Source organism: Oryctolagus cuniculus, chromosome 21 (assembly GCF_051225735.1).
Source record: "Oryctolagus cuniculus isolate XC-2025 breed Fujian yellow rabbit chromosome 21, ASM5122573v1, whole genome shotgun sequence".
Taxonomy (NCBI): domain Eukaryota; kingdom Metazoa; phylum Chordata; class Mammalia; order Lagomorpha; family Leporidae; genus Oryctolagus; species Oryctolagus cuniculus.
In genome coordinates this window covers 14,752,665-14,774,965 of record NC_142887.1, presented here as the reverse complement: position 1 = coordinate 14,774,965, position 22,301 = coordinate 14,752,665, and the positions used below count along the sequence as shown (strand labels likewise).

The 22,301-nt window shown below is 65.1% G+C and overlaps 1 protein-coding gene across 1 annotated transcript in view; it reads left to right on the top strand.

The window, feature by feature from the left end:
- RBM19 (RNA binding motif protein 19) overlaps positions 1-19,376 on the top strand; it is a 110,997-nt gene extending 91,621 nt beyond the window's left edge. Inside the window, exons 24-25 of the mRNA XM_070066254.2 lie at positions 14,528-14,639; positions 15,124-19,376. Of these exons, the coding sequence (XP_069922355.2) occupies positions 14,528-14,625 (98 nt within the window). The 3' untranslated portion in view covers positions 14,626-14,639; positions 15,124-19,376. The remainder of the gene's footprint in view (positions 1-14,527; positions 14,640-15,123) is intronic.
- The last annotated feature ends 2,925 nt before the right edge of the window (positions 19,377-22,301 follow it).

The following is a 22,301-nucleotide window of genomic DNA, read 5'->3' as shown; positions in this document are numbered from 1 at the left end:
AGCTCGGTCCTGCCAGGGCCTGGCAACGGGTCCCCAGATGGGAGCGCATCCGTCCTCCTGCCTCCCTGGGACAGCCGTGCTCTGGGACAGTGCTGAGGCCTCTGTGGCACCCAGCCTCCCCCCGACTGTCACTCCTGGGGCCCCCAGCTCTCGGGTGCTTGCCTGGCCAGTCTCCAGGTGCCTGTCTTTGTCCCCTTCCTCCCTCCCCATCCCCAGGGGGCAGCAGAGAGCCAGGGTGCCATCAGGGGACAGACAGGGGCTGCAGACCCTCTCCCACACTGGAGACAGAGCCCAGAGTACAGTGATTGTTCCCCAGCCCAGCCCAGCTTCCAGGCTAGGCACAACCCGAGCCGCTCGGCAGTCTCACGGCCGTGTGTGTGCTCCGGGGCCTCCGTGGGCAGCCACTGCGCCCCTGTGTGTGCTCAAACTCCAGCGGCACGTGGGGGCCCTCCGACAGTGCCCTGCCCACCCCAGTGGTCTTCCCAGACTGAGCCCCTTCTCTCCCCCACACTTCCTGCCAGGGTCACCCTTGCCCCTGCGTGGGCTGCCTTAGGCTCTCTCAACCTGGCAGACACCTCCACGGCACTGCTGTGTGCCACCCCCTACCCAGGCATCCGTCGCTGCTCCATGCTCCGCCTGTCCCTTCACTTGGCCGCCGCGTCCTCCCTAGCCCACGCCTGCCCCACTGGAGGCCGCTGTGTGCTGCTCTGTGCTGGTGCTCAGACAGGGGCGGCAGTGGTCCCTGGGCCTGCCACGGATCTGGCACGTGCCGGGCCCTCCACCTGGGCCAGGGCAATGTCTCGGCGACAGTGAACCCAGAGAAACCAAAGCTGAGAGCCCGGCTGCAAACTCACCGCTCGATGCGCCCCATCCTGACATGCAGAAAGAGCCGTGCTTATCGGCAGCCATTGACAGGCCCAGATGCGCCCATCGGCAAATGTTTGTGTAAGGGACTCTCCCTGGAGTGGCTGCGGGGCCCCGCCTCCCACGAGTGCGGGCTCAGCACTTCCTGCCTGCATCGGAGAGAAGCCCCTTCAATAAATTGAGTTCCGAAGACAGCAGTGGCACCTCCCTCCGTGGAGACGCGCCCGCAGCCTTGCGATGGGGCCGCTGTCATCACAGCCAGGGCACTGCAGGCACGGCCCAGACAGGCGCAGGTGCACTGGCAGTGGGGGTGAAGACAGTGGAGGATCCGCTTACGTCTCCCCCTAACTCCCCAGCAGCCCCGTGAGGACAGGTGAGAGATTAGGCTCTTTGTACAGATGAGAGAACCTAGACCAGCCAGGCGCTGCAGCTGGTGTTGTATTGAATGCCCACCGTGTGCCCAGGGCTGTCCTCAGGTGTCCCCACAACAACCCTAGTGGCCATAGGCAGCGCTGCGTCCTCCGTGCAGCTGGAGTGACCGAGCACAGATCTGCGTTCCAGACCCAGGATCCTCCCACCCCGTCCTCTCCACGTACTGTGTTATATCAGCAAGCACCGTGCGAAGTGAAAGACCCCGAGGCTTCCATAACCCTGGCCTGAGTGCTTCATCCGCACCGGGAGCCCCGGGTCCCTTCCAGGAGTGGCAGGAATGAATGAAGAGCAAATCCCGACACGTCCTCGTGGAAGACCCTGCGGTGGGCGTGGTACACAGCCCTCCTTTTGCAGATGGGAGAAGTGAGGAGCAGGGGTCAGAGGTGAGCACAGGAGAGTCCCTTCCCCAGCAGCGAGGTCCCTGCAGGCAGCAAAATCCCCAAGGGGTTCGTGGAAAGAGCCCCTAAGGCTAGGGCTGCTGGCAGAGGTGTGGACGGGGGCGAGAAGTAGATGGGGCGCTAAGGCAACAGCGAGGGCCGTGCCACCCCAGGGGCTGAAGGGACAGAGGGAGGAGGTGACGTCCCTGGAGCCCAGAGAGGGAGGAGCCCAGGTGGCGGGACACAGCCAGGAAAGCAGAATGTCCCCAAGCAGGGAGGGGGCTGGGGGAGCAAGCGGCGGCTGTTTCCTGGCCTCCCCCAGGGCCCTGACGTCGTCAGCCAGAGGCCCCGTGCAGGTGCCAGTCTGCAGGACAGAAGCCAGACCTCAGAGAGGCAGGCCTTGTCCCGCCGATGTGGTGACTCAGGTCTCGGAGTCGTGTGCCCGGGGACTGGGACCGTGTTTCCTTGGGGTAGGGGCACCTGAGGGGCGCGATGTGATGTGTGGTGTGGCAGCTCCTCGGGCAGGGTCAGTGGCAGGCACAGCGGGGTAGCCAACCTCTACACCAGTCCCACCTGCCTGGGCCGGCAGGGAGTGGCCCACGAGCCTGGGGGCCCGAGTTTGAAGTTAGTTCCCCGCCCCCAAATATGTACAGCACTGGACCCTGACCTCAAGGCCGTGGGATAACGTGGCCGGCCTGGGCCGTGAAGCCCTGCACTCAGAGCCGCCGCCTCAGCTTTTCCAAGGTCGTAGCACCCAGGAAGGGGGAAGCAGTGACTTGGGTGCGCCCTGGGCCTGGGTTCTGCTGCCTGGCTGTGTCCCGGCAGAGTGCTCGCTAGCGCACCACCTCTGCAGCTGCTGTCCGTGCGCTAAAGCAGCCTCCACTCCCTGGGGACCTCCAGAGTTCAGGAAGGCGCCATTCGCCTCCCCGTGTACTGGGGCGGGGGCTGAGGCACACAGGCCGAGGCGACTCGCCCAAGGTTGCACGGGCAGGGAGAGCTGGGGCCGCCTTGGACGTGGACGGTGGGCGTCAGTCCCTCCCTCTGGTTGGACTGATGTGTGTGTAGGACCCCGCACAGAGCAGGGGTCTGGAGAGAGGTGCAGGCCCCTCCTCGCCGGCTCCCGTGTCTGATCTCTGCCGGAAGCAGGCAGCGCTCAGAATAGAGCTGCTGGCTGGCCCCCTCCCCTCCGTGCCCTTCCCCTGTGGTGAAAAGTGCCCAGCCCATTTATGTTGTAATCCACATTGTTCCAAGCGCCCAGGGCCCTGGCAGGCTCCGAGGACAGGTGGGAGCCGTGCCCACTTCCCTCCGTGGCGCAGGCCTCAGCCCTGAACTCTGCCAGGAAGGCACTCAGCTCTCAGGTGGAGCCCAGCGAGCAGCGAGGCACGACAAAGGGCCCCCGAGGACTGGGCCGCAGAGTGAAAGGCCGGCCGCTTGGCCGCAGGCAGGGCAGAGGGAGTGAGGCTTTGGCAGCCGCTGAAGCCAGCCTGTGCGGTGCGGCCAGCGGGAGTGGCCCTGCTTTGCCCCAACCCCTGGGGCTCGGCTTCCAGGCGCAGCCATCGCCTGGGAGGGACTTGGAGAAAGAAATGGGGGCTGCAGGTTCCCAGCTGCCGGGCCAGCCTCGCCTCCCCCAGAGCTGAGAGCCCGTCTACAGTGCACACTGGGCGACCGTGTGGTTTGTGTTACCGGCTCCCTGCGTGGACCCAGACTGGGGCCCCGCACTGTCTGCTCTCTGTGGACTTGGGCAGGGAGGGATCCCGCAGAATCCCAGGAAGCCAACCCCGTCGTTACCCTGTGGAACACACCCGGAGACAGACGCAGAGGGTGCGCCCGGCCCCTGCTCTGCCGCGTCCCCTGCCCTTGTAGCCCAGCGTGCAGCCTCAGCTCTGCCGTCTGTGCAAGGGGACGAGGGCGCCACCTCCCTGGAGGGCTTGTGCAGCTCAGGAGAGGAGGCCTGTCCAGGAGCTGGCGCACCACTGCCCACACGTAGCGCGCGAGCGAGCGTTCAGCAGACGCAATCATTTATCGGCATCGCCACCACCCACCCCTCCCCGGACGTTATTTTTCCCTTTCCGGGCCACCAAGAGCACTGGCCGCCTGCTTGTGTCCCAGGCAGCCAGGCTGGGGCGCCGCTCCGTGGGCAGGAGGGTAAGAAGACGGAGTCCAGTGGCTCTGTGCCTGGACAGCACAGAGCACATGGATGTGCGCGTGCGCGTGTGTGTTAGACACAGAAACAGGAGGAGGAGTGAGCCCAGTGCCCATGCGGCGCTCGGGTCTCAGGACAGGGCGCTTGCATCTGGTCTCTGTCTCAGGAGCCTGGCACCCAGTAGGAGCTTTATGCGTGTGCAGCGGCCATGGTGAGGAGCGGGGGCGCCCTCACTGTAGTGCGCTCACGCTGGCTCCTCATCGGGAGGAGAATCTTCCGTAACCCGTCCGGGCGCTCCCTGGGAGGGCTGCCCGCCTTCCTTTTGGCCGCTACCCCGTGTGACGATGGGACTTAGCGTGTTCCCTCCCACGTGCATGCGTGCAGGACACCCGGCAAACTGCACAGCCAAGGGCAGCTCTTGGAGAGCCAGGCTGAAGTCGCCCTGAGCAGGCAGACGCCGGACAGAGGTGTCGGGCAGAGAGAATGGCGAGACAGACGGGTCCCAGCCGCAGCCCCCTCCCCCTTCTCCCTGTCCCTTCCTCCTCCTGCCCCCGCCCTCGCCCCCGCCCCAGCCGAGGATCCGATTTCTCCGGGCCCCCCTCTGCAGCGCGCAACCCTGGCAGGTGAAGTGCTGTCCTCCTGCGCCTTGCGTGCGGCAGTGTGAAGAGAGCGAGCGGGGAGGGGGACGCAGGCCCGGCCGCCACTGCTGCGCCCTTTTCTTCCCGCGCGTTACAGACCAGCAGGGTCGCAGCATTGAGAAGCTTTCAGGCCTCGGCAGCCGCGGTGCCTGCGCGCGCAGCCGAGAGAATATAATGGCACGGAAGAAATCCTCCCACAGAACCCTCTGTTTTAAGCGCTCACAGCCAGGGAGGCCCCGGCAAACAGGCTTTTATTTGGCCGGGAGCATGGCTCTGCTTCCCCGTGTTGTCTTATTCCAGCTGGGGAGGACTGATGGGCTGTGGTTAGCGTCTGTACCTTTCACCTCCAGAGCTGGGAGCGCAGACATGACCGGCATGGCAAGTGGCTGGCCACGGCGCCTTCCCCTCCCGCCTGAGCCAGCCTGGCTGTGCTGGGAGGGCCACGGGCGCAGCGCCGCCCAGCAGAAGCTGTCTCTGGGCCCAGATGGTGGCTGTCCCCGGCTGCCCTCCCAGCCTCCCAGTGGGCGGAGAAGGAGCCCTCAGCCCAGCCCGCTCCAGCCACCCCTGCGTTCGTTCAGGTCGCAGCCGGTGTCAGCAGTGTGACTTCCCTCCCGATGCCCCGTCACCCTGAACACCGCCACTCCCATCCCTTCTCCCAGTGAGGCTCCGCCCTCTGGGGACAAGGCCCGCCTGCCTGGGCCCTGCACCCAGCACAGAGGCGAGGACCCCTGGGCCAGCAACGGGAGGGGCAGGCCGGGCCGCCGGGCCCGCTGGCTGCTTGTCGCACACCAAGATCCTCCCGGCAGTCGCCCCAGGGGTGCAGCCGACACTGCCCACACAGGCGTTCCCAGCCCCGTGCCCCGAAACAAGCGACCGTGTGACTCCTTAGTCAACATCAAGGCAGCTGGAAGGAGGGGAGAGGGAGGCGGAGCTTTGCTGAGGTCCCGCTGTGTGCAGAGAGCGCGGCCCAGCCGGTGCAGGTACCTGGCGAGGGGCATTCTATGCCCACTTCGCTGCGGTGCAGACTGAGCCCAGAGAGGTGCACACAGCTCTGGGCCCTGCAGGACGGGTGACCTGAATCTCCATGCCCTGGCTCCCCAGCAGCTCCCAAGCCCAGAACTGCACAGTGGAATCTGCACCCCAGTCCAGGTGGGGGGAGGCTGCGAGCGATAACCCACAGTCTGTTCATAGTTTTGTGGGTGCACAGCCGTGCCCCCTTTTCACGCGCTGCCTGTGGCTACTGTGTTGCCCCGCAAGGATGGACGCTGAACCTGGCCACAACCTGCTTGCAGGCCCGGCCCCTGCCCGACGGCTTTTTAATGCTTTATTTATTTGAGAGACACACAAAGAAAGATGGAGTCCCTCGCCTCTGATTCACTCCCTAATTGCCTGTGATGGCTCGGATTGGGCTGCACCAACACCAGGCACCAGGAACTCGATCCAGATCTCCCACGTGGCTGGCGGGGACCCCCTACTTAATCGAGCCGTCACTGCCGCCTCGCAGGGCGTGTCTGGCAGGAAGCTGGGGCCAGTGTGGGACACAGGCATCCAGACGCCCGCTCTGCCCATGGCAGTTCTTCCACGAGACACAGGTGGTTCACGCCTCCCATGCCTCTCCTCAGAGAACACTGGGCGTCCCCTCCACCCCCCTCCCCAACCAGGAGGCCCAGCGGCCGTGCCTCCCAGTTCCGCTGCTCGCTCACCTGCCTCCTCCACTCGGCCTGAGGAGAGGGAGGACGCGGGGGGCCCTGAGAGAGACCTCGTAACTGCACAGGCAGCATAGCAGGGCTCTGGTGAGAGCAGCGGGCATGAGCAAGGTGACGGACTGTGTTCTTCGTGGGGAGGCTAAGAGTCCCAGTGTGGTGGCTGGAAAAAGTCTTTGAGGTATAGACATTTCTGGGTGCTTCCAAGGGACCGTCCAGCCAAAGGTGGGGGGTAGGGGACATACCGGGTACTAGAACCACAGGTGCAGAGGGGCAGAAGCATGGTCAGAGCGAGCCATTGTGACTGGAGAGTGGCTCCAGCGTGGAGAGGTTAGCAGTGCCGTCTACGTCTACGTTGGGGCCTGTCTGGTCTGGCGTTTGTCCAAGAGGCCTTGGAAGCCTGTGGGAGATTTAAGGAGGGGAACGCCGAGACCCGAGAGAACTTGTCCTAGACGCTCTGTGGGGTTGCATTATAGAGGACAAGAAGGGGTGGCGGGGGGGAGTCAGGCGTTTGGGGCAGTGGTTAAGTGGGAGTGCCTCGGTTCAAGTCCCAGTTGAGCTTCCAGTTCAAGCTCCCTGCTAATGCACACCCTGGGAGGCAGCAGGTGATGGCTGGAGTGTTTGGGTCCCAGATGGAGCTCCTGGCTCCTGGCTTCAGCCTGACCCAGCCACGGCTGTTGTGGGCAGTTGGGGAGTGAACCAGAGGATGGGAGATACGTTTGTCTTTTTCCCTAGTGCCTCTGTCTCTCTCTCTCTCTCTCTCTCTATTTCTATATCTCTATCTCTACCTATTTCTCTCTCGCATTCTTTCAAATAAAATGCCTTTTTGCGTTTTAGGAAGGTGAGGACTGGGGGTAGGGGTCCCATGGTAGTGGTCCAGGCAAGCAAAGCGATGGCCTGGGCTGGGCCCAGGGGGACGGAGAGAGGCATTTTTGTAAAAGCTCGATCCGGCCCAGCTTGCTCCTGGGGGGCTGGGGTTGCGAGGCCGACGCCTACTGGGCACGGTGAGGCCAGGTGTGAGGCCCGGAAGCTGGGAGAAGCAGGTGGGTGGGCGGGGCTGTTCTGCCCATGCAGGGTCTTAGATGCCTGCTAGCACTCCGTGTGAGGTGTCAAGCGGATAGATGTATGGGCTTGGAGCTCAGGGGCGAAGTCTGGGCTGAGATATAAATTTGGAAGTCATCAGCATACAGATGATATTTAATGCCGGCAACAGTTCGCGCCCCCACCCCCTTCCGTAACTGAATCATCCCCGGGACAGCACATTTTCCAAACTGGGGACCAGGAGAGCCCGTGCCCCCCGCGCCAGCCCCTGCAAATAGGCCTCCGTGCTCTCGGCCGTGAGAAAACCACCACGGGCTAGAAAAGCCGCGGCGGCCAAGTTCAGTCCGGGGTGTGAACTCGCGGGATTTATTATTCAAAATATCCCCTTGCCAAGGCTCCTCGCAGCTCCCTGCACTCATTCCTCCCTCTGCTCGCTCCCTGAGACTTGGCCGTGGCCAGCCCTCCTCTGGAGGGCTCCAAGACCCCTGCAGGTGGGCAGAGGACCCAATGGGGAAAGCCGAGAGCGTGGGTGGGCACGGGGCACACGGGTGGAAAGGGATGGTGTGGCGTATTTTGTCTTCTTGTTGGCAGATGGTACCCGGGAAGGTTGAGACTGCCCTGTGCCCGAACCCCTCTCACACCCACCCCAGCCCCGGCCCTCCCTGCTGGTGGCGGCAGAATGAAGGGATGGACAACCTAGAAGCCAGATTGGTTGCAGTTGAGGCGGCTGCTAGGTGGGGTGCAAATGTCTGGTCGTGGCGGGCGAGCCCCGCGGGGCTCCTTGCAGGGGCGCGGGAGGCTGTGGGGGGCAGCCTGGAGCAGGTGTCTCCCGGTCGCCCCCTTCCTCCTCTGCCCTCCCTCCCACGCCCCAGGGCCCGAGCCTCGCTGGGTGGTGTTTTGGAAATATTTCCTAGCGCCTGGGCAATCTCCTGCACTCTCTCCTCCCCGTCCCCGGGGAGCGGCTGTCCGTGCGGGGAAGGGACTTGCTCCCAATCCAGCTAAATTGTTATTGACTTGTGTTCTCTGCGTTCCGCAAACATTTCACTCAGCCGTCGCCAGCGAGGCCAAGGATCCCCGCTAGGGCTAACGGGCGAGCCAGCTGTGCCGGGCCATTTCTCCTGCTCTTCCTCATCGATCACAGAATTAAACTGACAGAAGGGGAATTTCACAGCGGCTTGGGAGGGGCAGGGCCCTGGCCGGGACTGGGCGAGGGTGTGGGGGCCTGGAGACCCGAGTGCTGGAAATCGGGGCAGGAGAGGGTGGCCCTCCCTCCAGGCCGTGGCCGCTGGCAGGGGGTGGCCAGGTTGGCCCAGCTGAAAGAAACCCAAGGAGAGCACGTGAGTTTTAGTTACCGCTGCGTGGCGAGTGCCGACAGAGGCACGTGCATCAGAGCCCTCGCGGGGGCCCCTCGGCCGGGGGCTGCCACGGGCCTTATTGCACCCATGAGACGCAACAGAATGGGTGCGGGTCACTCGCCGGTGTTGCTACTGGGAGATTTGACCCGAACGTCCAGTCTCTGGCTCTCTGGAAAGGGCAGCCAGGCCCACGGTGCAGCTGCATGTGGCATGCGCACTGCCCCCTTGCCGCGGTCCCCCACCCTGCCAGCAGTCACCGTCACAGCCCCTCCTGGCCCTATCAGGCCTCTGCGCGTGCAGGTCCCAGGCCGATGCCTGGGCCCCGCGAGAGGTCACCGGCTCCCCCCTGAGCCTCGGCTTCCGACCCAGAGCCTGTGTCAAGAGCAAGGGAGAGGGAGCTGATGTCGAGCAAACCCTTATAAAGCAGCCCCTCCCCCGTGCCCACAGGCCCAGGGCTGGGCGGTGGGGGACACCTTCCCACAAAAGATTGATTGATTTATGTGAAAGAGGAGACAGAGAGAGAGGTGTAGCTTCTATCTGGTTTACTTTCCAAATGGCCACAGTGGCGAGGGCTGGGCCAGGCCAAAGCCAGGAGGCAAGAGCCAGGAGCGTCACGTCTGGGTCACTCACATGCATAGCAGGGCCTAAGCACTTGGGCCATCGTCCACCGCCTTCCCAGGCCACGGTAGCAGGCGGCTGAGTCCAAAGCACCAGCCCCCGTCCCTCCATCCCCCCAACCTGGTGCTTTCTCTGTCTTCCCTCTGTGGTCAGTCACTCCACCTGGACCGTGGTCAGTCACCCCAGCCTGCGTGGTGTCCCTGCGTCTGTAACTACTCAGAAATGTTCGGGACCAAGCCCCGAGCCCTAAGCTCTGGCCTTAGCCTACATCGCCAATCCTGCCTCAGGCTTATCCAGGCTAATCCTGGCCCAAGTGCCTCCAGCAAGCCCTGTGCGTGGGGTTGTGCACAGCGTGGAGCCACTGCACACCGCAGACACCCAGCACGCATGAGCCACACCCGTCTCCTGCCTGCCGCTCGGGGAGTCACAGCAGCAGTCCTGGTCCGCACCGCCCACCCCAGGCCATTTGCACCAGAACCTCGGCATAGTGGCCTTCTAGCCGACTCTGTGGGCAGCTGGCCTGTGGGGAAACTGCTGATACTGACTCGTGGCTGCTGCACAACCTCCGCCTGCCCTGCGCCCTCGCTGTCGGGTCCTCCTCCCTCTGAGCGCGGACTCCCAGCTGTCCTCTCATCCTCGGAGACCCACCCCGAGCCAGCGCCCTGTCCTGGGGAAGCCACTGGGCGTCCTTCATGGAGTGTGCGTCTGCTCCCTGCAGCCCCGGGGGCCCCTCCCATCAGGGCCTCCGAGGGCGCTGCCCCTGCGGGGGCCGAGTTCTGCAGCCAGGGAGGGCAAGGAGAGACCCAGGCAGAGGCCAGAGCCAGCATTCAGACACCCCCCCCCCACAGTGCCCGGGCCCGATGCATCCCAGGGCGGGGTTGCTGGGGCATCCCAAAGAGCCAGGACAGGGGGCCATGGAGTCTGAAGATCGAGGGAGGCTTCTTCCAGCTGGAATCCCACGCTCCACCAACACCCTCCTCCCCTGGCCCTCTGCACTGCCCCACACCTGCCCCCTCCCGTGGGCCTGCACCTTACAGGTTGCAAGGCCTTGCCTGTGCCTTGTCTCGGGGGGCAGCAAACTGGGGGTCCCCCAGGAAGCAGCAGGAAATATTCTAGAAGCAAGGCCCCCATCTGCAGGGCAGCCAGGACACAGCCAGGGCCCAGGGTGGCCAGGTCTGCAGGGGTTCCTGTCACAGCACCCGCGTGTGACTGTCAGGGCCTGGGTTTTGTCTCCGGGTTAAATCTTTCACTCAATCTGGGTGCTCTTCAGGGGCCCACACGGGGTGAGACCTCAATTCACCCCAGCGGTCTCCTCCTAACTGTGGAGTCTTAGTTTGGGGTCCCCAGGAAGTGATGTCTGAGAAATTGCCTGATAGTGCTCTCAGAAAGCGTGGGAGGAGGGGGCGCCCAGTCAGGGGTCGTACTGGGCAGACCCCGCTGTGGGCAGCTGGGCCCCGTCCACCGGGCCCTCCGAGAGCCTCAGGGCAGCACCTCCCCGACACCCGCCGCACTGGGGGAGGTTGTGCTGGGTGTCAGCTCCTGGCACTCGGACTGGGGCCTGCCTGTAGCTGCCGCCTGTGTCCGCCATGGGCGCACGGCGCAGCGGTGACGGTGAGGGCTCCGCCAGCGACACCTGTGTCCCTGGTCAGCAGGCCTGCATTCAAGGCCTGGCTCCCTCCGATTCTTGCTTTCTGTGGAGGCAGCAGGCGGCCAGGTCCCTACCTCCCCCAGGGAAGGTGGGTGGAGCCCCGGCTGCGCAGGCATGGAGAGAGTGAACCAGAGGATTGAAGATCTCATGGGTAAAGGGAACGTAAACCTTTTAAAAATTAAAAGGAAGAGGGCAGCGAGCAGCCCCGTGCTCTCAGGAGGCGAGTCGGCGAGTAGCGGGGAGGGTGGCCCGCACTGGGTGCCTGCCAGGTGCCCATGCCTGGCACGGCCTCTCGGTCCGCTTAGTGCCCTCAGCTGCGGGCGCCAGTCCTTTCTTTGCCGTCCGGCCCCTGCGGAAACTGAGCCCAGGTGGACGGGGCACCTTCCCCGAGGTGCCCACGCTCAGAACCCAGCCCCGGGCTCCCGGCTGCAGCAGTGTCACTTCCCCCATCAGCCGCGCTCACTCGTCCTCGGCCTGCCCCCTCCCGTGAAGCCTCCCCTGTGCCCCTACCCCCGCGCCTTGCTCTCTGCCTGCCCGTGCCTTCCACGCCAGCCAGGGAAGGGAGAGACGCAGGCTGGCATTCTGTCAAGGAATTAATTGAAAAATAAAATCATTAGGTGGGAACTCCAGAAATGCAGAAATGGTGGTTGGAGGCAGGGGGGAGGGGGCAGGGCTGGGGGCTGTTGGGGGCCGGCCGGGCTTTTGTCGAGTGCATGTCTCGGGTATTGATGTTTAGTGACGTTCCCTCGGTGTTTATCTTTGGGTGCAGCTGTAATGCTGAAAGGAAGTGCACAGCTTGTTCCGTTTATTTATTTTACACCTTTCCCGGGTTCTGCTTTCTGTTTGTTTGGTGAAAACCCGCTGAGGCTTTTGATGTCAGGCAAGTGGGATTGCGGCAGCTGTGCCTGCGGGCGGGGCGCACCACGTGCACGCAGGCTGCTGGGTGCCCTTCCCCGGGCGGCCTCGGGGGCCCCCCTGAACCCTGGCAGTGGAGGTGAGCCAGGCAGGCCCGGCCCCCAGGGGCGGCAGTGCCTGCTGAGCACCCGTCTGTGAACTTGACCTCTGCACCGCGCCTTGAGATGGGGCCTTTGTCCCCACTCCAGAGACAGGAAGCAGAGGCCCAGCGCCGTGGAGTCGGCAGCCACTCTGGTGCCTCCGTGTCCCTTGCCCCACAGAGGACCAGCGGGGGTGGCCCGGGGCCTCCATTGTCCAGCCTGCAAACAGGAGGCAGGCGTCGCACATCCTATGGCCCTGAGGACCAAGTCACTTCCTTGGCCTGACGGCCCTGTCCTGCACCTGTCTGCCTGGGACACAGCCCTGGTGGCGCTTACCACCCTAATGGCAATCACAGTGGTGATGGTAATGAAGGTGGGGAGCCCGGCGCCCTCGACAGGGACCGCCCCAGGGACCGTGCAGCGGGAGCCCCAGAGAGGCACAGGCCGGCCAGAGCTGCCGTGTCCGCATGCACGCTCCTGCCCTCAGACCTCGGCCTCTGCCGTTTGCGGGTCACCCTCTTGTCTCTGTGCGGCAGGGGCCGTGGGGACATCAGGGTGGCTGCCAACGCCATGGCCTTGGCCGTCAGGATCTGAGGTCCCAGCTCCACGTGCCCTGGGAGGTGTCCCCTCGGGCTGGCCCAGCAGTCAGATGTCCAGCACTCTCGGCCAGCCTGTGGCACTGGAAGTCCGGCTGCAGGGAGTTCCGCCCCTGATCCTGACACGGCCAGGGAGAGCAGAATCCCCTCCCAGGCCCTGTGCTCACCTGAAAAGCAGCGTTTATTTAGTTAGCTAAAATACAGAGAGATCTTCGATCCGCTGGCTCACTCCCTAAATGCCCACAGCAGCCAGGACTAGGACGGGCTGAAACCACAAGCCTCGGTCTCCTTGGGCCTCCCGGTGGGCCGCAGGGACCCACGTGCCCGAGCCCGAGCCTGCTGTGCTCAGAGGGCGTTAGCAGGAAGCTGGAACCAGCAGCGCCAGGACTCGGACCCAGACCTCTGGTTCAGGATGCAGGGGTCCCATCTGGATTCGTCAACGGGGCCCAAACCTGCCCCCCAAATCAGGCTCTAGAGAGGCTGCACACAGGAGCGGAACTTGACCCAAACGCAGTCAGTGCCAGACGAGCCCAAGGCGTGCGAGCCGTGGTCCCCGGCTCTGTCCCAGCGCCTGCACACCACAGCCAGCGCGCCCGCCCCTGCTGTCCCTGACACCATCCCTCCCAGGGAACCAGGCAGCCTGCCGGCCGCAGGGCAGGGAGACGGGGCTCTGGGGGCCGGTTCCTCAGCCAGGGTCCCCTGGGCCGGCCAGAACTGGCTCCTGCTCTTTTCATTCTGTCTGCTGTCCAGGTGTTCAGGGCCTGAGTGTCCTTGGGGGTGGACCTTGCCACACCTGGCCCTTAAAATGATCGCCAGGCGACTCGAGGGTGGACGTGGTGCCGAGGGAGGAGTCCTTGAGGCCGGAGTCCAGGCAAAGAGAGGCAGGCAGAACTGGCTCAGGAGTCTTTGAGCAGCAAGGTCCAGCTCCCGGCCAGAGACCGGGCAGCTCTGCGGCCCCGCGCCCTTGGCCTGTCGCCTGCCACAGGTTCAGTTCTCAGAAGCCACAGTGCCCTGTACAAGGGGCGGGGAGCAAGGAGGGCAGGGAAGCACGCGCCTGCGCCCCCACCCCCGTCCCCTTCGTGACGGACGGCGATGGGCGTGGCTCCCCCCGCCTCCGGTGGGCAGGTATAGACGCTGGAGCACACGGCAGTGTTTGGGGCTGGGAGGGTGTAGATGCTGGAGCGTGTGGCAATGTTGGGTCCGGAGGGTGTAGACGCTGGAGGGTGTAGACACTGGAGCACACAGCAGTGTTGGGGCTGGGAGGGTGTAGACGCTGGAGGGTATAGATGCTGGAGTGTTTGGGTCCGGAGGGTGTAGATGCTGGAGGGTGTAGACGCTGGAGCACACAGCAGTGTTTGGGGCTGGGAGGGTGTAGACGCTGGAGCACACAGCAGTGTTTGGGGCTGGGAGGGTGTAGACGCTGGAGCACACAGCAGTGTTTGGGGCTGGGAGGGTGTAGACGCTGGAGGGTATAGATGCTGGAGTGTTTGGGTCCGGAGGGTGTAGATGCTGGAGGGTGTAGACGCTGGAGCACACAGCAGTGTTTGGGTCCGGAAGGTGTAGACGCTGGAGCACACAGCAGTGTTGGGGCTGGAGGGTGTAGACGCTGGAGCCCGCCGTGACCCCCCTCTCCTGTGGTTTACTCTGTGCTGATCTCTGAGGCCCCTTTGCCCTCTCACAGGGAACTCCTCTGCTTTCTGCAAAGCCCAAGCCAAATAGCCCCTCCTCCCCAAAGCCTCTCGTAGCCGTCACGCCCTCCGTGACTCGTGGATGCCCCGAGCCCTGCCTGTGTTCGCCCCACGTTGCGCACCTACTGTGCGCCTGTGCCAGCTGCTTAGAGTCTGCAGCCTTCAAGGGGGCAGGGTCGGCATCGGCTTGGCCCCCAGCCCCAGCTGCTGGGAACAGGGAGGGGGCTGCGGGGCCGGGAGGCGGGGCTCCAGACGGAGGTGGAGCCTAACCCCGCCTCCGCCTGTCCCTCCGCCCCTCCCCCTAACCCCGCCTCCGCCTGTCTCTCCGCCCCTCCCCCTAACCCCGCCTCCGCCTGTCTCTCCGCCCCTCCCCCTAACCCCGCCTCCGCCTGTCCCTCCGCCCCTCCCCCGCCACCTGGGCTCCCGCAGAGCCCCCGCAGAAGAAGCGGTCTGTGGTGTTGGATGAGATCCTGGCGCAGCTGGGAGACAGCGGCAGCGACGGCGAGGAGCCAGCCCTTCCACTGTGAGCTGCAGCGCCAGGGTAGGTGGCCCCGGGGCCTGGGGACCGGACGGCAGCCGGGAGGGTGGGCAGGAGGCCCCGCCCACAGCTCGGAGGGGACCGTGGGCTCCGGCACCTGCCCTAGGTGGGTGCAGGAGGGAGGAGCAGGGTGCAGGTGGCCGGTGAGGAATTCCCTGGACGCTGCGCCTTCCCGGCTGCCCTGAGAGCTGCACAGGGACCCCTGTGCTGAGGGGGAGGTCGGGCACAGCCACACAGGGAGCCCAGGGCCCTTGCACCCACAGCTTCCCTCCTGGGAGCAGCACGGCACCCAGGGGTGCGGCTGGCCAGGCTCAGGCTGGGGGCCCTGGCCTGGTTCCCAGGCCTCACTGGGCCCAGCCGCCTCCCCGCTGCCTGGCCCCGCCTCTGCAGGTTTGAGTGCGAAATCGGCACGGCAGCCCAGGAGCGGCACTGGGCACTGCGCCGAGCACGAGGACGGCCCCAAACTCCCCTCCTCTCTGTCCCCCAGGGCTGCTGAGCCGGCCCCTCCCGCGTCTGTCCAGGGATGTGCAGGGCGTGGCTGCTGTCGGCCGCTGTCCCGCGCCGCCCTCCACACTCGCCCGAGGAGGCCTCCACGCCCAGACGCCAGTCCCAGCACAGGTGGGGGCCCCGTGAAGAGCATCGAGGGCTCGACCCAGGCCGGGAGCGCCCACCTCATCCCGGGCAGGACCTGGACGGGCCCCGGCCGGATGGCAAGCGGTGGACGAGAAGCAGTCGGAGTCACGACCTGTGTGCCCTTGACCTGAACCCAGGACCCCGGCCGTGTGGTCTCCGATGTTCTTCCCGTAAACTGTAGACGGCCCTGCATTAAACGGTCCACACCAGGACCCGGAGAAGGTGCCGCTCTGACTTCCTTCTCCTGCTCAGCTGGGAGCTCTCGGGGAGCCTCGGACTTTGCCCACAGCTTGGCCGGGCGTTGTCCTGGGGACACCAGTTCTAACCTTCACTCGGTTTCCAGAGTGCCCTAGGCCCCAGGCGCAGCCCCGGTGTGGGCAGCCGGGTGAGGCTCACCCGGGGAATGCACACAAGCCACAGTCCCGGGTGCCTCGCTCCCCACCTTCCTCCACCCGCCCCAGCCCCGGGAGCACGAGCGAGGGGCCTCACCTCCACGGCCTCGAGCTCCTCGTGTTTAACATGGACTGGGGGAGACAGCGTCCCAGGACCAGAGAGCTGGCGGCACCGTCCAAGGTCACGCAGCGTGGAGCTGACGCCCGCTCATCCGACCCCAGGTCGCCCGTCCTGCTCTGCGGCTTCCGTGTGCAGTGAGACAGCGAGGAGGCCAGGAAGCGCCAGAGCTGGGCAAAGTCAGCCTCGGCAGTGAGGAGCCAGGCAGCACGTCCAGCCTGACCTCTGCCCCTGTCTTGGGCTCACCCTGCCTGGAAGTGGGGCTGCAGGAGGTAGACCAGTAAACCAGAGCGAGCAGCAGCTTCGGGCCTCGTCCATGGGGTGCTCCACCCTCGCTCCCACCCTGCCCCTCCCGCCCCAGGGGCACACGTTCTCCGTGGGCCGGCCTGACCCACAGACTTCGTCCAGAGCCCTCCAGGGCCTTCCTGTGCCCCTCTCCTCGCCAGTGCCAGGGCCCTCCCGGCCCCCCGCCTGCTGCCGCCTCACTGCACCCTGGCCTCCCACCCCAGGGCCTCTGCTCCTGCTCTTCCCACTCCCCAGGTCCCCTCCCCACATCTCTCCTGGTTGGCTCCTGTGTTTGTCCACTGAGATCTTAGTTTGGATTCCACTTCCTCCCTGGGAGAGACAGGAGACAGCCTGCATCCAGTGTGTCTGCAGCGGTCCCCTCGGCTCCTCCCCACACCCAGTGCTGGCTCCCTGGCCCTCGTCCCCTAGTCCTGTCCCCCGCTCACGGCACTTGGTGCTGACGACAGCCTGGAGTGTGCACAGCCTGGCTCTGACCAGTCAGGGGTGGTACCTGCAGCACGCGTATGAACGTGCGCGGGGCCCTCGGCGCCTTGGAGCCCGGCCAGCAGGAGTGGGGCCCAGGGGCTTTTCTGGACGACATCAGTGGTCCCAGGCACAAGCTGTCGGGTGAGAGGCTGGTGTGGGGCCAGAGGCGGGCTCCTGTGTGATCAAGGTGGGGGAAGGGCCCCAAGGCCTGGAGGCTGGACCTGGGGGTGGAGGTGAGGCAGCCACACCCCCAGGGCCCGTGAGGGAGCCCTGCGGGGAGACAGGACCTCCAGAGGGGCCAGGACGTGTGACCACGGGGTGGCGCGGCCTCAGTCAGAGTGTTAAGGCTCTCAGCGTCTCCGAGCCTCATCGTCCATGTCTTTGAAATGGGTGCACAGGCTCCTGCCCCCCCGCCCCCCCTCCCCCGGCTTTTCTCAATAAACAGCACAGACGGGACTGCTGCCCGGCGGACCGCTACGGCAACAGCACTGTCATTGTCATCATCAGACACCACCGTGCGGCGCTCCCCCAGCAAACGCCCAAGGAGCTGGCAGTTGCCTGTCACCCACCCCCTCCGCGCCCAGGGACAGAGGTCAGCCCGAGGTGTTGAGACCACGAGCCACTGCCCTCATGTTCCTGGTGCATCCCCCGCATCGTGCCTCCGCGGCCTGGTGGCAGAATTGTCTGTGACTCGGGGCCGGGGGCAGTGCTGTGTGGCCAGCCCTCAGGTGTGTGCAAAGCAGGGGCCGGGCCCGGGCTGTGAGTGCAGGCCGGTTCACTTCCGGCCTGGAAGCGCACCCTGGCGTCGTGCAGCTGCCTGGCACCCCGGCCAGGGCTGGAGTGAGCCTGCGTCCATGTGGAGGCCACCCTGCCACTCAGCAGGTCCACGGAGACCCCACCCTCCTGCATTCCTCAGACACCGGCACCCCGACTCAAGGACAGAGACCCGGGTCCCCCACACAGGCCTCCCCGGGCAGCCCTGGCTGGGTGGACACAGGACGGGACCCACGCGCCGGGCGTGGCCTCCCTGCCTCGGGCGGCAGGCGTCTGGGAGGGGATTAGCCGGGCCGGGCTTGCTTTTCGACGTCTAATTCAATTTGTTCTGCTCAGAGTGAAATGCGAAATGGTTGCCAGTCAAACGTTCAAAGGACCGGGAAGGGAGCGGGAGCGGGAGCGCCTGCTGAAATTTAAATTTTAATGAAAATGACTTTAACCCTTTGCTGCACCTGGCAGAGACAGTGCACGCGCATGCACACGCACACGCACACGCACACGCGTGCCTTCCGTGACCAAAGCCTTCCCGCTCGGCCCCGCTGATAAAGCGGCATCATTCTCCCAGCAGCAGGACGCATCTGCCCACTGCGGGCGCCTTCCTGCGGGTGGCCCAGCCTTGCCCAGCCCGGACGAGGCTCCCGCGTGCCCGCGCGCCTCCGTACCCCCCCCCCCCCCGGCTGCCCTAGGTGCTTGTCCGTGCTGTGGTCTCAGGCGCCCTTGCTCTGATCCTGCGCTCCACAAGGGCCGGGCCCACGCCTGCTTTGTGCACCCAGCCTGTAGTAGGTGCTCGCGGAACCCAGCTCCGGCTTTCTCCCCCGAGCAGCTGTAGGAGGTGGGATTATGGGATATGGAACAGCAGAGCCTCAGCTGGAGGCGTTCCCAAGATAACCCGGCACGGAGGACTGGCACCGGCCCCGTCTGCCAGGAGGAGCGGGCAGGGGGCCATGTGCAGGCCCAGACGTGCCGCAGGGGGTGGGGAGAGGGGCCGAAGCTGATGCAGTAGCCAGGAGAGGCGGCAGTGCCTTGGAGCAGGGAGGTGTCCAGGGCGGCCAAGTGGATGTGCTTAAGGTCTGGCCACGGGGTGTGCACAGCCAGGGGGAAGGGGGAAGCGAGTGTTAGCATATCCGGAACCCGGCCAACCACAGGGGGAGCTGTGCCGCCCGCAGCCAGGGCAGGGCCAGGCCATCTCCCTCATGGGTGGCAGCAGCCCAAGCGCTTGAGCCATCATCTTCTGCCTTCCAGAACACGTTAGCAGGAACCTGGGCCCAAAGCGGAGGTGCTGGGGTCCAAGCAGCCCCTTAACCCAGACCTCCGGGGCTGGAGGTGACAGGTGGCCGTCTGCAGAGGTGTCTGGGGCAGGAGTGGGGCTGAGCGGAAGGCATGATGGGAAATCGCCCCTTTTAGGGGCTATGAGAGGCAGCGTGGAGAACGCACAGCCCTTTGTTGGCAGTCAGGACACCCCAGCAAGCTCAGATCATGTTCATTTTGAAGGCTCTTTTTTATTTTTTTTTATTTTTTTTTTTTGACAGAGTGGACAGTGAGAGAGAGAGACAGAGAGAAAGGTCTTCCTTTTGCCGTTGGTTCACCCTCCAATGGCCACCACGGCTGGCGCACTGCGGCTGGCGCACCGTGCTGATCTGAAGGCAGGAGCCAGGTGCTTCTGGTCTCCCATGGGGTGCAGGGCCCAAGCACTTGGGCCATCCTCCACTGGAAGGCTCTTCTAGATGGTTCTAACTCCGCCTCCGCTGCTTTGTCCAAAGCCGGAGTGCCAGGGTTCCCAGCTCTCCCTTCCCTCAGCACTAAAACTCCCAGGCAGAGCGTCGACCTCAGGGGTACCACAAATCTGTAGCCAGCTGTAGTCGGCTTCTCCAGGCTCCGTAGGGGTGTGGCGAGTTACTCTGAAGAAAGCTTAAGACCACGAACGCAACACAGCAGAAGCCGTGGGAAAGGGCGTGAGTGATGGGTCGGGGTTGGCCGACTCCGGTGCCTGGGCCACACCCGGCTGCTGCCTGTTTTTGTAAATAAAGTTTTATTGAGACCTGCTGTACCCACTGATTTGTCCATGGCTGCTGTTTGTGGCAGAGCCAAGCCTTAGCAAGAGAGCTGCCGGCCCGGACAGCCCAGAGTCGACCCTGCTCTGTGCCCACAGGGAAGCCGGAGCCAGAGAGGGCCGGTGACCCCCAGAACGCCTGTGCGTGCGCCTCGCGCGCTGCCTTCTGACGTTACAAAACGGCTGGCACATGCTGGAGCCAGACCACCAGGGCTCGCATCCCAGCCCTGCCACATAGCGGCTGTGTGGCCCTGGGCGAGCTTCTTGGCCTCTCTGTGCCTTGGTTTGCTCACAGACTCTGGGGTTTGAGTGAGCCGGGGCTGTGCTGAGGGTTTGGGCACTGCCGGCGTCGCCTCGGCTGCTGGCCCGCACCCCCTCTGCCGGGAAGGCGGTGTCCACGCCACCGCCATCCGGAGGCCACCGCCACGTTCTAGCACAAGCCCCAGGCCAGGGCCTTCTGGATTGGCAGCAAAAAACAAGGGGGCCTGCAGTCTAATTATAGCCTCGCCAGAAGCCGGGGCGCGTTCCCCTCCAGTCTCCTTAATAGACCCCACTTCCTCTTAATTGCAGCTTTCATGCAAACGACCCTGGGGCCGCCGTGCCCCATCCTTGGGCTCGGGCCAGCAAACATTTTGTTGTGCAGATTTCTGTCTTCCCTGGGAACTGGCAGGAGCCCTCCTTCTGCCGTTGTCTGAGAGATCACAGGCGGTCAGCTCCCCGCCACGTCGCGCGCACCTGCAGTGCACAAAGCCCCGAGACGTCTCAGCCGCGTCCCCAGCAGACTGGGGCTGTCACTGTCCTTGCCCGGGTGCCCCTGTAGGTTGTGAACGAGACAGCAGCGTCTGGGAAGCCCCGGCTGCCTCTGCCTCCACGCCGGCATCCTGTCAAGCGCTGCACCCAGGTCCCCGCCGCACCCAGGTCCCCACCGCACCCGGAACACGCGGGCCGGCTGTTCCCATTCAGCAGATGGGGGAGCCGAGGCTTAGAAGTCCGGCGTGTCCTGCCCGGTTATGGGCCTGGTTGGTGGGAGGAGTCGAGAGTTTATTGCCCCTCTCTGCCCGCCGTTGATAAAGAACCGTTACTCAGTGGCTGGGAGTCCGGTGAGATCTTGTTTAGAAACTAATTTCCAGGCCCTGTTTATAGCCGCATAACGCATGGGCACGGGGCTGAGGCTCAAGATGCCACTGGCCCAGGGCTCAGGGTCCCTCTGGGCCTCCGCAGGGGTCGCCACGGGCCCCGCCCTCGCTGTGGAGTGAGTGGGCTCTGCTGCCCAACCCGGACGCTCCGGGAGCAGGGACTGCGTGTTGTGCGCATGCGCGAGGCAGCCACTTTGTGCCCACGCCCAGGTGGAGCATTGCATACGGAGACCCGGCCCGGCCCTGGAGGAGGTGTGCGGCAGAGCCTCCCCCGGGGCTCTCTCCTGAGGAAACAGGAGCCTCCACACCGCCAACGGGCCCAGAGTGAGCTCCTGTGCCCAGCCCCGGGGTGTGCGGATGTCGGCTGACGGTGGCAGGAATTGTCCCCGCACGCTCAGATCTGTCCTGTTTGGTTGTCACAGCCAGGTGGGCCGCGGAAGTACCCAGGGGTCACTGGCAGATGCCGCATGGCCGGGCAGCCGCAGTCCGCCGCTCAGGCCAGCTCCCCCGCCCGCTCTGGGGCGCCCTCCGCCCTCCGCCCATCGCCGCTGGAAAGCTGCCCCGGGTTCGACAGCCGCGCCGGCTCCTTCCGGTTCCCTGGTCTCCTTTCTCCCTGGGCAAGCTTGGCATTTAGAAAGCGCAGTTTTGAACTTGCCTCCTCCCCGACTGGCCAAGCTTGCCCAGGGTGCACGTCGCCATGGAGCCGATGCCACGGCCGGCGGCGCCCCCGGGCCTCGCCCCTGCGCAGACCCCGACCGTAACCTGGCGTCGGGAAGCAGCGCTCACTCTGCAGCCTGGCTTCTGCTGGGTCCGGTGTTGGTCTGCTTGGAAGAGGGTGCCCCTCCCTGTCCCCTCGCCTTCCACCTGCTGGACGGGGCCACGGAGGGGGCGGTGTCTTCTGAGCCGAGTTGCACTGAGTATTTCCTCCTCTCGCACTTTGCCTGAGTGTCGGCTTCCGGGGGGATGTCCTGGGCCCCTCGAAGTGAGATCCCTGCTGGGAGGCACAGACCAGAAGCTCCACCCAGCCTGGGTTCTGCTTCTGGACTCTCTCATCTCTCTGCTGAAAACCGGACAAGACCGCCCCCTCCCGGGGGTCACAGGGCCCAGGATGTACGTGTCGCACCACAGCTGCTTGCCTGGGTCGTGGGAGACGCCTGACCCACTGCCCCATGGAGCCAGGGCCCGGGTCCAGGCCCCCGCGGGACTCCCCCACCAATACCCAGACAGCGGTGCCTGCGTGGTGTGTGTGCGGGGACGGTGCCACCTACCCAGAGGGGAGGATTGGGGCAGGGGGCGTGAGAGGGCTTCTCCAGGGAGCAGTGTTCCCACTGGAGGGAGAGGAGGGGGCCGAGGGAAGAGGAGGCTCCAGTGGGAGGAAGACCCCGTGCAAGGGTGCGGCCGGGTCTGCGGCTGCCGCCCCCTCCCAGCCCCAGCCCCCAGCCCCTGTCAGTCGCCCTGCAGGGGAAGGACCACTGTTGGCCAGGGGAAACCCCCAGCACGCTGGGCCCCAGTCCTGGGAGCAGCCTCCTCCCCAGACAGGGGGCCACATGACGGCAGGCCGAGGTCTCGGACTACCCACTCATGACTATCAATCAGGCCTGGTGACTCAGGGAGAGGGATCCGGATTGACAGACGAGCGAGGCTTTCACCCCCCACTCAGTCTGGGGAGGGAGGGGTGGCTCACTGGGGGGCAGGTGTGGGCGCCCTGGGGAGCGGACTGAGAAAGCCCAGGGCAGAGCTGCGCCAGCAGGGGCTGCCACACGGCCCGGGGAGCGGGGGCCCTCAGGGGCG